Source organism: Typopeltis vanoorti, chromosome 16, assembly GCF_054136105.1.
Source record: "Typopeltis vanoorti isolate ZY-2024b chromosome 16, IOZ_Tvanoo_1.0, whole genome shotgun sequence".
NCBI classification, from domain to species: Eukaryota; Metazoa; Arthropoda; class Arachnida; order Uropygi; family Thelyphonidae; genus Typopeltis; species Typopeltis vanoorti.
In genome coordinates this window covers 67,440,006-67,453,637 of record NC_143564.1, presented here as the reverse complement: position 1 = coordinate 67,453,637, position 13,632 = coordinate 67,440,006, and the positions used below count along the sequence as shown (strand labels likewise).

At 35.3% G+C, this 13,632-nt stretch overlaps 1 protein-coding gene across 3 annotated transcripts in view; it reads right to left on the bottom strand.

Annotated features, from left to right (window-relative positions):
* Pmvk (Phosphomevalonate kinase) overlaps positions 1-8,805 on the bottom strand; it is a 53,336-nt gene extending 44,531 nt beyond the window's left edge. The window contains exon 1 of one of the 3 annotated variants that reach the window (XM_090405987.1): positions 8,596-8,805. Coding sequence is in view for 1 of the 3 variants with exons in the window: in XM_090405985.1 (XP_090262111.1) it covers positions 1,521-1,554 (34 nt within the window). In the remaining 2 variants the exon portion in view is untranslated. The other 2 variants (XM_090405986.1, XM_090405985.1) reach the window with 2 other exon arrangements.
* Positions 8,806-13,632: the final 4,827 nt, after the last annotated feature.

Below are 13,632 nucleotides of genomic sequence, written 5' to 3'. Positions count from 1 at the left end.
ACAGCTCTATGTCAGCAAATTTAGATCACAACTACATCATGGCCTAGGGAAAGGGAAAAAATCAGTTTATATACCTTTATTAAAGAAAGGCGATGCAAGAGAGTGTGAAATTTTCAGAACTATAGCACTGATATCTCATGCAAGTAAAGTCTTACTTAAGATCATTCAGAAAAGACTGGAACCATTCATGAAAAGAGAAATACCAGATGAACATGCAGGATTTCTAAAAGGCAGAGGAACAAGAGATTAGATTGCCAATGTGAGATGGATAATAGAAAGAGCACAGGGATATCAAAAGAATGTCTACCTTTGTTTCCTTGACTATAGTAATGCTTTTGACTCTGTAGATCATGTGAAACTGTGGAATGTGTTAAGAACAATGGGACAACCAGCGCATTTCATTATCCTTCTGAGGAATTTTTACTATGAACAAGAAGCTACTGTCCAAACAGATCTTGAAGAAACTGAGTACAGTAATTTCTCGATTAATGCGTTCTTTAAAACAGGCGCATTAATCGAAAATGCACTAATCAAATATAATAACCTATGGGAAAATGCATAATTTTCCTCAGATTTCTTTTTTTGACCCTTAATTTTTTTTATAAAAGAATTACGGCCTAGTTAAAGGAAAACCATGAAGCTGAAAGACAATAAAACATATTCAGAATATAAATTTATTATTCTGCTTCTTAACAAAGAATTGAGCTAACGTAGTTTGGCGGGCATTCTGTTTCTTTTTTTCATACAACTGACAGTATGGCCCTATTGCCTCTTCTGCAAATTTTACTGGTTCTCTCTTCACCAAGGTCAGTCTCTAAGCATTGCTGCTTAAAAACTTCGATTGTACGAAAACTATTTTCAAATTGTTTCTGTGAAATCTCTTTGGGCTTGCCAGTGATAAAATTTACTTCATATTCTTCAGGAACTTCCTGCCGTGTTGGAATCACTCAACTTCTCAGAATGAGATTTAATTAACTTAGATTCATTTGAAAAGCCTCTAAAATCATTTGCACACTGTGGAAGAATGTGCTTCCAAACGGCTCGCAGATTGCTAGCAGTAATTTCATTCAACTTTCCACCTTTATAACCAGGCTGAGATTTCTCTGATTTGGCTAGAAAAGGCTTGGAGGGCATTTGCTTCCAAAAAAAGGCCGGTTTCATCGACATTAAATATTTCTTGATCACAATAGTCCACTTCTTACACAATTTTCATCAAAATCTCTGGATATCTCTTTATCTGCACTTGCAGCTTCGCCTGTGATTAGAACATTATGTAGGCTATTTCTCTTTTGAAACCCTCAAATCACCCAGCAATAACATGGAATTCTTCTTTTCCATCATTGATAGCCCTTTCTTTCCAGGTTACAAAGAGACAATGCTTTTGATTTAATAAGGCCAGTGTTTAGCGGGATCCATTTTTGGTTACAATCTTCAATCCATGTAAAAAGAAGTCTCTCTAATTCAATCATTATAATACTTTGATTTCGAGTGCATGCATGATGAACTTGAAGCAGCCTTACCTTTCTCTTTGTATTCAGCAGTTGATTCACCCATTTTTGTGTACTTGTCCTATGTTTGCTCTGGACTCGCCTTGTTCATTTTTCTTTATTATTTCAAGTTTTTCTTCCAATCAGATTACTTTTTGAATAATTTTCACACTTCTATTTTTTGCTCACTAATTCTTTTACTCGTGATTAAAGTTAGGAAAATAATTTAAAATAAAAAAAGTACGGAAAACAATTGCACGAGATATGATCAGCAAAATGCTATGTAAAGCAGATGACATAAATTTTGGCGGTAAATTTGGAACATAATGTACATGGAAATAGTGTAGTATGCCATTAAAAAATAACTCTGTAAAATGTTTCAAATCGGTAACTAAATTATTTCATCCTGGTGAGTGATTTTTGAAAATAGCAATAAAAAATATATAGATCGAAAATATTTAAAATCTGTAACATTTATTTTTAAGATGTATATAGGCGCACTAATCAAATTTTAGAGGTGCACTAATCGAATTTGGGTATCAAAAAAAAAAAAAATGACGCACTAATCGGGGGCGCATTAATCAAGTAATTGCTGTTGTAATAGCACGGTATGATATGAACACAGATGGATAAGAAAATAATTATTTATTAACTTAGAAGCTAATATTTCACTGGTATTATATCCAGCATCTTCAGAGCACACAACACAAAGTTTGTTACAAAAGCAAGACAACCACAATCCGGTGTAACAGTGGGGCTAGTATAAGTAATTGCAGTGTGCAACACAAGACTAAGGTCCTAATATGGCACCATATAAGTTAAAAATAAAAAATAAAAATAAAAAAGTTCAAAGTTTTGAAATAGTAGTCCAAATGATAGTCTTAGAAAGTTTGAAAAATAAAATAAAAGTAATAAATATTAATTTAGTCTTAGGATGACTGTCTCCCAAATCTTTGGTAGATTTATACAGCCATACTTGTTAAGGTTTGGAGTATGTTTTAAAGCTTCTGTTGATTCCAGGAACAACCTCTCTGACTTGTAGAAGCTTCTGTGCATTACTTTTGTTTCTTTCCAATTGATCCTATGTGCAGGAGTATCCAAAGCATGGTCTGCCAGACCCGACTTGCCATAGTGAAAGTGTCGGATATATTTTTTGTGTTCACTGAGGCGGATGTCCACAGTTCTTCTTGTCTGTCCGTAGTAGGCTTGATGACAAGAACAGGGCACTTCATAGACTCCTGGATGTGATAAAGGAGTGCATTTGTCCTTAGGTGAACGGATGAGAGTTGCTAATTTTACATAAGGTTTGAATACTTTACATGAGGTTTGAATACTGTGCATAGTTGGTGTTTGTTAAGCACCCTAGATATCTTTTCAGATGTGCATTTAATGTATGGGATGGTGATAGTTTTGTTGTAGTCTTTTGTGGTAGATAGAGGGGATTTCTGGGTAGCATTTAGTATGTTATCTATCTTATGGGGATTATAACCATTGGTTAAGCACTCCTTTATCACATCCAGGAATCTATGAAGTGCCCTGTTCTTGTCATCAAGCTTACTACGGACAGACAGGAAGAACTGTGAACATCCGCCTCAGTGAACACAAAAAATATATCTGACACTTTCACTATGGCAAGTCGGGTCTGGCAGACCATGCTTTGGATACCCCTGCACACAGGATCAATTGGAAAGAAACAAAAGTAATGCACAGAAGCTTCTGTAAGTCAGAGAGGTTGTTCCTGGAATCAACAGAAGCCTTAAAACATACTCCAAACCTTAACAAGTATGGCTGTATAAATCTACCAAAGATTTGAGAGACAGTCATCCTAAGACCAAATTAATATTTATTACTTTTATTTTATTTTTCAAACTTTCTAAGACTATCATTTGGACTACTTTTTTATTTTTATTTTATTTTTTAATTAGATGGTGCAATATTAGGACTTTAGTCTTGTGTTGCACGCTGCAATTACTTATACTAGCCCTACTGTTACACTGGATTGTGGTTGTCTTGCTTTTGTAACAAACTTTGTGTTGTGTGCTCTGAAGATGCTGGATATAATACCAGCGAAATATTAGCTTCTAAGTTAATAAATAGTTATTTTCTTATCCATCTGTGTTCATATCATACCATGAAATCTATTACAACATGGCTGACGAACACATAAGCTTATCCACGCGTACAAGTGATTGCTGTATTTCCCAATAGGTAAAGGGGTGAGACAATGATGTATATGATGCATTTTATTATCTCCGTACCTGTTTAACATGTACAGTAAATACATTTTAAGAATGGCAGGGCTAGAGGAGTCTTCAGTTGGAATTAAAATTGTCGGAAAAAATATTAATAATTTGAGGTATGCAGACGATACCACCTTGCTAGCAGAATGCAAAGATTTGGAGGAACTTATTATGAAAGTTCACGAAGAAAGTGATAAATGTGAACCTAATGATTTTGAAGTAGATGGGGAGAAAATGGAAGTAGTGAACAATTTTGTGCTCCTAGGATCCCGAATTAATAAAGATGGGTATTGTACTGAAGTTAGAAGATTATTGCTCGGAAAGAAAGCAATGACAAATTTAAGCAAGATCTTTAAAGATAAAGATATTAGCCTCGCAACAAAGATCAGGATCGTGAAAGCAATGGTATTCCCTGTGGTACTGTATGGATGTGAAAGAAGGAAGACAGATACATTTGAATTATGGATTTGGAGATGCTTACTAAGAATACCATGGACTGCAAAGTAAACCAATAAATTAGTGATAGACAGAATAAAGCCACATTGCTCCCTTGAAGCTAGATCATGAAGCAAAAATTGTCATACTTTGGACATGTACTACGGTTGGAAGTTTTATTTTCACTTGGTTAGACTATAATAAATTTAGTTTAATCCTATATCTAATAGGTAAATATGACTTCTCCATTACTTCTGCCTTAGTATCACCACTTCAGGGTCTGGCTCCTTGACGAGACCTCAATAAAGGTCGAAAGGCCACTACCGATCTGGGTAGTGGCCCTTCCCTTAATGCATGGCATTATACATGTCTGCAAGGAGATGTGCTCTGCATTATGGGAGATACTGAGACAAGGAGTGATGAGAGTTTGGTCCAACTTTACCACGAGTTGCCTCAGTCCTGAAGATACTTAAGGCACAAACTTTGTTTGCTTACACTTGGATAAAGGATTAAACTAAATTTATTATACTTTGAACATATTATGCAAGCAAATGACAGCGTGGAGAAGATGATGATGATGCTTGCTAAAGTTGATGGAAGCAGGAGAAGAGGAACACCAAGAATTAGATGGGTGGATGGAGTTAAAGAAGCAACTGGAATGTCCCTGGAAATTCTGAAAGGTATGGCCAGGGATGATATCCAAAGATATGGCCATGAAGTTTATGAGAAAAACTGCAAAGTATGCCTTATTTTGATCACAAAAGAAATTAAGAAATTATGAAAGAATTAAACCAAGAACCAGTAATAGAAAAAATTAAAAAATATAAACATAAATGGATGGAACACGTTCAAAGAATGAAAACAGAAAGATTACTGAAACAAGCCTTAAAGTACAAGCCATTAGGAAAAAGAAAACTAGGACGTCTTCTTAAACGATTCAACGATGACTTCTAAGGTCGGAACAGGCCATGCTAGCCCTAAATCCTTGATATGCATGATGATGATGGCCAGGGACAGATCTGAATAGAGAACAGATGTTCATAGAATCACCAGGAGTCGAAAACGACTCGATGGAATATAAACCACACATACATGTTGGGGCCTATCAGAAGCTTTTGCAAAATCCAAGTACACCATTGTATATGCATCTCTCCTGTCCAAGGTATTCGTCACCTTCTTATAATACATAAGTTAATAAAAATGATCGCCCCTTTAACAAACCTATGCTGATAACCACAAAAAATACTGCTTTTTTCAACCCAATTCTGTATCCTACTTCTCACCAATCGCTCTAGTACCTTCACCACAACTTCAGATACACATATCTGCCTATAATTTGAAGCCACAGCCTTATCACCACCTTTATACAGCAGAACAATTTTACCTTCTTTCCACTCTCTTGGAACCTGTGCTGTTATAAGACTCTTAATAAACAAGCATGCTAATGCCACTGCAATTCAATTCCCTGGAACATTCCCTTAAGACACATGGTGATGTCATCAAATCCTATTGCCTTATTGACATCAGGGTTATTTATTTCCTCAAATACCTCCTGCTCACTCAGAATTAAGCCATCCTCTCCTATGTCCTCTACACTTAAGTTCCTCACGATCAGAATGAAACATCTTTATAAACTGATCACTGAATACCTCAACAGTGTCTTCTGCAGCATTTACTATTTTACCATTTTCAATCATTAACATAATCTTACCATGATCATTCTTCCTTCTACTTGCCACAAAACTAAAAAAACTCTAGGGTTTTTCTTCACCTGATTTGCCAATTTCTGTTCTTACTGAGTCACTCTCCTGGCTTGTTCTTTATACTCTTCATGAAATTGATTACTGCCATTATTCATCTTGTACTGCTTCCAAAGTACCTTCTTCTTCCAGATTTCATTGATGAATGAGGGCTTAAGCCCTCATTCATCAATTTTACACCTACCTTATTCAGCCTTTCACACATTGATGCTGTTATGGATTTCTTTGTCAGTTCCCAAGCAGTATTTATTTCCTTACCACCCAACTCCTCAATCCATGCTATAGCTCCAAGCTGTCTCCTAAGCTTGTCATAATCACCAGCCTTATAATTCCACATACATCCTTTCCTCACAGATGTCTGCATATGGCTAGCCACAACCCAGGTGATCAATTCATGATCAACTCTCACCAACTGGAGGAAAGTGCGAAAGCCCACTCATAATTACATTCTCTGACAATATGATCAGATCTAAAACTCTCAATCCTCGTGTGCCCTCCTCTACCTGCTTCCTGAGATAGTTATATCTCAAGAACTCGAGAAATTCATTTTCCTTATTCCTAAATGATATTTCTTCATTCCAATCTATACCACCATAATTAAAATCGCCCATAATAATTACCTTCCTTTGTTCACCACTCCAATTTGTTTATACATTTCTTCATCACCACCCTCCACATTCCCTGGCCTATAGCAATATCCAACTAAATATGTCTTTCTTCCTGTCAACGTCCACATTACACCACACTACTTCATAACCAGTGTCACTGTTTCCCTCTTTCATGTATACCTTATGTGGACTTAATTCCCCTGCTATCATCAACAGCAGGAGAATTAAGTTCAAATTAAGATTGAATATACTCAATCACTGAAACCATTTCATCCCCCTTATTTCTGATACTTCTGGCATTTATAAACAAACACAGAAGTTCATTTTCAGGTCTATAACCTAAAATGACCATGAAATATACATAAATATGCATAAAACTAATATTGGTGAGAAAAACTGATTTTCTCATCCTCTACTTTGGACAAATCTCTTATACATACCTCTCTGACCAGAAATGTGAACATCTTTTTCATGAATTTTCAATACAATTGTAATTGCCCAAACAATGTCCAGAACTTAAATTTAATCTCATTGGCTCAAAATCAAAATGTTGACTACTTTGGGTTTGTTTAGGAATGAATATGGCTTGACTAACTTAATACACTGCTGGAATACATTGCATGGATGTCAGCAGTATATTTATTGCTGACATATGATGCGCCAATACTTGATATGGTTAACAGACAATAAACTGGCCTCGTAGCTAGTTTGCAACAATAGCCAATCATTTGAAACTTAGAATTCTGTTCACAAATGAATGTTTGTATAATATTAAGCTTCAAGAAATTATCTTTGAGATCAAAATTTTTATGTATATAATAGTTTATGCTATATCAATTGATAAACCAGTCCTCACAATGTATGAAAATGTTGACTAAAAAACAACAGTTAAGAACTTTGGCATTCTTGTTCTAAAAGCCTTAGATTATGGTCAAATTCCAAAAGGAAACACTCAGAGTGAAACAGTCTCTCACAATTTTAAATGGCACGTGTTTATCTACAAACCACATGGTTACATAGAATTGCAGCTGCCTGAAATTAGAGCTGAAACAACTATGGCTACAAGGCCAGTTTATTTTGTCTGTTAATCTCACCACATATTCTTCTGGCTAGTTTGTCTGGATGAAAATCTTTCCATCTACATATGAGATTGACTATACATGTTAGTACAATAATGTCTCAAATTCTAATGTTTTCTTCCTTACTGTGCCAGTCACTTCTTAGCTTGAACCATATATTCCACTTAAACTCTGCATCTCTCTTCATACTTTTTCTATAACTACTTTTCACTTGCAATTCTGTGAGATTTCCAGAGATATCCATTTTACTCTAAATCTGTATCTCATTTGAAGTACACAATTTGCCATTGCAACTGACAAATAAGTCTTTGCAAAAGCTATTTTTATTTTGAACATTTTTTTTTTCTGGAAGAAACATTTCATAAGTGGGTTACTTCATAAATGACTATCTGCTTGTATTGGAATAAAACTCCTCAGCATTTCACTATACTATTATACTACTAGCTCCTCCCCCCCCCTACACACACAAAATTATTATTATTACACCTCCAGGGAGTCCAAAAACATACAACAAAGGTAAGTTTCTTCTTTTTTTTTAATGCCTATTTCTAAATTTGGAGTATATTTTTTCAGCACCTTTAGCTTTTCTGTTTAAAAAATAATTTCACTGAACCAACTTAAGTTCGAAATTTTTGAAATCATATTTTGATAATATCATAGATTATGTTCACATCAAAAACTTCACGTACATTAAGCCCGGGAAACAATATACCCCGAATTTGAATTTGCATTCGTCGTTACAAAATTACTAAAAGATTACCAAGATACAATCCTGGATTAGCCAAATGACGGAGTAAACTCAAATTAGTTTTTGTAAAAAATTACCAGCTCTGCTTCTGCTCTTTATACACACGTCTTCTATTAAACGAAGCTTAAAGTCGACATATTAATCATATTAAAGAAAGAATATGTGGGAAAAATCAAACACGATGCACTTATTATTTAATTTGTAGCTTTAGGAACAGAAAATATTAACTTCCTCTTACATTCTTCATCTTCTTAATGCCAACGCAATACCAGGAAAACATTAACATTACAGAGCTCAATTATTAAGGATAAAAAACGTGGTAATTCTTTTCACTGTAGTGGAATCTGTTAATCTGCATTCTGAGCATTTATTACTTAATCTGAAATTTTGATATTATAAAATAAAATAAAAAACGTCATATATTCTTTTTTTTTTCATTCTATTCAGATAGCTCTCTTCTGTGTAAATAAATCTATAGTAGTAATAAAAATAAAACTTATGTCTTATTTTACACCCAGCGCCCCCTACACGTATGAAAACAGAATAAGATGACGCAGTACACTCTCAGCGACATTCATCGTTTTAATTCTTTTATATATTTTTTCTCTTCTTCCATGTAAATATTTCTTTAAAAAAAAACTTAACAAATGCTCTAACAGTACACGCTGTACATTTTATGTAATTACTGAAAAGGAGAAGGCAAATAGTTATCTGAATTCACAATCCATAAAAAAAAAAGTCTCAATTTTTTTTTTTTTTAAAAATGAGACAATTTTAGGGGGTTCACTGGCAAATCAGGAATCTCAATTAATCTCTGAGCATAAATATGTTACTTTTCTAACCATTTCATAAGTTAACTTATTGTTATTATAGGCCTAAAACGGCCTCGACTACTCCATATACAGGAATAAAAGCCGTCAGCGGATTTATTGTTGTTATAAGAGACTTCCAGGTAGTTAAGGACTCATCAAAGGATGCCTAATGTGACCATTTTTGTTTGGCGCGCCCGCGCACACACACACACACACACACACAAAAAGCTGGATATTTTACACATGAGAGATATATTTCATATTTGTTAGATAAAAATTATCGAAAACCATAAACATGGTCTTTATGAAATGTTTTTATCACAAATATGAAAAATACCTTGGGAAGAAAGGTGTTCTTGTTCTTTATATGTGTAAAGTGTCTCTCTTTATGGAAAAAACTAATCAAATTTATTAATTATGATATTCCCTATAGGGAGTAGGCGAGAGCGTTTTAGTTTTATCTACCTTTAGGAGACTCAGAGGGAAAAATTCAATCTTCACCAGTAACCCAGATATAGTTGGCCAGAGACTATCACTAATTTTAAACAGCATCCAGTGAAAACAGGCAGAAAACTGCTGCCATATCGTGGTCCTAACGCAGTATTATCTGAATAGTGGGATCTACAGTGATTTTCTTGAGTTTTTGGGAGAAAAAAAAAAAAAAACAGTGCTAGAGTTCGCATAACGCGGGAAACAGTCGAAGAAAGGGTTAGAGAAACGTTCCTGCAATTGACTGCTAGAAATATACAGAAAAGCTTCCTTGTGATGGCCTAGCGCTACAGACGCAAACTACTTAAATATTTGTAAAACTAATGCTTAATGTGTAGTGGTTAAAACAGTTGTAGGTGTCCTCCCGCGATGAGTCTTCGGACTCCTTGGAGGTGTCACGAATAATAATAATAATAATAATAATAATAATAATAATAATAATAATAATAATAATAGTTCTACTTATTATCCTCGACAGAAGGAACTATCATAAAAAATCATGGAGACCCTTTAAATATTATGAAATTTTAAGCATAAAAATTTTCTGTTCACTGGCAACATTTTGGTAGGCTGACCATATTTTCTTGATACAAAAATGGGACGGGGTTTATGTGATATTCTGTATTCATGAAAAAAGACAAAAAAAAATTTTTTTTTTACATAAACATATTGAGCTTACTATTATTCTTCAGTGACAGAACCCATACAAAAATTTAGGTAGACGCAGAGGGGACTGTATTTCACTACGATCCTGCCATGAACATTTCTCCGATGAAGTGATCTTACACAGCAAACTTCGGTCTTTTAACACCTTTTCATGATAAGGTGTCTTTCAACACCTTATCATGAAACTTCTCACACTCCATGACACAATTTTGCCTTACAACTAATATAGCCCTCATTGTCTCAACACTTAATCTAGATTTCTCCTTTGACCACATGCTATTCATAACAGAAAATATTCTCTCAACAGGTGATGTACTTCCTGGAAGACAAAGAATAAACTCTACAATATCACAAAAGTCTAAGCGTTTTTTGCCCATTTCAGAAAAAATCTGTACCCATCTATCAGATACAGGAATGTTTTCTTTATTTCATGTATCCAACAGCCTCACAATTATAGATTTTATGAGGGTTCACTGATCGAATACACTAGTTTCTTCTGTTTCTGTGCGTGTGTGATGAGTTCCTCGTTCAGGCTGTCCTGTATTTCTTTCAATCCAGCTTGTCCAGTTTAATAAATTTGATTTATCTGGAGATCGTCATTAAAACTGCATTAGAAAACTGCAAAAGCTTTAAAAAATAAGACTATAAAATAAAACATAAAACTTTTTAAAAATATGAAACGCTACAGCAGAACAGACGCCGCGTTATTTTCTCTGAATAAATCACTGCAGATATTGATATTTAGTATTGTACAATGCGACTCCATGGTTATACAAATTACTGTTGAGAGTTTATTTTTCACTTGGTTAGACTATAATGAGTTTAGTTTAATCCTTTATCTAAGTGTGAGCAAACAAAGTTTGCGCCTGAAAGTGTCTTCGGAACTGGGGTAAGGTAGTACAACACCAGGCAACTCGTTGCAAAGGTGGAGAAAGTTCTCATCACTCCTATCTCAGTATCTTCAATAATGCAAAGCACATCTCCTTGCAGATATGTGTAATGCTATGTATTAAGGCAAAGGCCACTATTCATACCGGCTTTGACCTTTATTGAGGTCTCGTCAGTGGGAGCCAGGCCCAGTAGTGGAGACACCAAGGCAGAAGCAATAAGAGGTCATCCCAACCTACAGGAGTTGCCAAAAGGTGTACAACCTTATTATTAAATTACTCCGTTGGATTGGCCTCTCATTGCTTCTGCCTTGGTGTCACCACTACTGGGCCTGGCTCCCACTGACGAGACCTCAATAAAGGTCAAAACCGGGATGAATAGTGGCCCTTGCCTTAATGCATAGCATTACACATATCCGCAAGGAGATGTGCTTTGCATTATGGGAGATACTGAGATAGGAGTGATGAGAACTTTCTCCACCTTTGCAACGAGTTGCCTGGTGTTGTACTACCTTACCCCAGTTCTGAAGACACTTTCAGGCACAAACCTTGTTTGCTCACACTTGGATAAAGGATTAAACTAAACACATTACAAATTACTGGTATCCATGATATTGATATACGATGATGGGTTATGAATAATAATTTATGATTGACCCGATATTAAAATATATTTATAGTTTTTATTAAAAACAGGACAAAATTGGCATTTTTATTAAAACGATGGGAAGGCCAGGAAATATGAAAAAACGGTACTGTCCGTTCAAAACCGTACATATGGTCAGCCTACATGTTGGGCACAATAAATTCATTAAAAGCTCCTCCTTAACACAATTGAAAGAACGAAGGTATTTTGCACCGTTCGATTGGAATAGGCCTAAGTTCAATTCCTGGCGTGAGAAGAAGAATCTTTGTATGTTTATTTTTTTTTTCTCGTGTGAAGGTGAGTTAACCGATCTCATTCGGTTGTAGCAGGGTTTTTCTCCCGGAAACTCGAATTTTTCATCCCGCATACAGACAAAGAAAGACAAAGAAATCGGCCTTCAGAACACACGCAATTTACAGACAAAAATATTAGAGGTGGTGGTGGTGGGCAGTAGATGGCGTTTGTGAAGATGATGATGATGGTATTCACAGTTCAGTGTAGTTAGTGGATTAGGTGGTGAAGACGGAGGCTTGTAGAGTAGGTGTCCTCCCTCGATGATTCTTTGTACTCCTCGGATGTGTCACGAAATAATAAATAATAATAAAAAAGTTCAGTGTCCAATTTTGTATCATGAAATCCATTCTGAGAAATAAATCGATAGGTTTCTCTTCATCGGTTGTAGCATATAATAAGTTAGAGTCTTGGGTCGGCTTTCTCAAATTGACTACTGGTGGAAATTAAACTGCCTACTCAGTATCCAAAAAGTTAGACAGGGCTAAAACGGCGTAGCCATCATCGCTATCTTTTTTACGCACTAGAATGGGAAAAAAGTATTAGCTGATTTTTTATTGATTTGTTGACATCACACCACTTAGGACTAATAACAAAGAAGCCCATCATACATAATTTAATTCCTAAACGAGATAGGTCCGCTTATCTAAATATTGTACACAGATGTCGAAAATTCTACTAAAGGTAAACATTTTTTGAAAATAGCACATTCAAAACTGTTATCCCAAAATTGGGGGAACTATCATCACCTTAGCAATGCTGCATATCATTCCGTCCATCCATCCAGAAGTTCATTAGACATCATCTTATGGTGTATGGTCACTTCATTCATCGGTAATGTGCTACTCCAATCCTCACCTGGCAGTATGGTTGTATCTTTTATCTTTTTCTAGAGGCTTCAACTCTAGCGACAATTCCTCCAGACACCATCCATCTCACTGAGGCTTTATGACTTCCACTTTTTTCCCCAGAAATTTGACTTTCTTTTTATTGTTCTCAGAAGTCCTCGTTCCATTATTTCAATGTGCCCAAAGTATTTTATCTTAATTCTTTCAAACTCTTCAGGAGTCCGATCCTGTCTAGCACTCATCCATCTGTCTGCATTTCAGTATTCGTGATCCTCAACATTCCCCTATAACACCATATCTCAAAAAGCAACTGTCCTTTTACTATCAGACTTCTTTTGGCTACAAGTTTCACATTCATAAATTGCTATTTTTCTTAAAAAAAATTGCATCCAGATTCTCTGACTGTTTTCCTGTGGAGATAAAGCTATCCTTCCAGATTTTAAACAAGTCTCTGACGATTGTTTAAGCCGGTACTAGAATTTGCTGACTTATTCAATAATTTCTCTGTTAACGCACACGTTTTATAAGAGTTTCCCTATATTAACTTTGTGGGTAGAGTAGTAGTGAATGCACATGATGTCAAAATTTTGCAGGACGATTTGGATAGATTGGAAGACTGGGCTAACGAGAATGGAT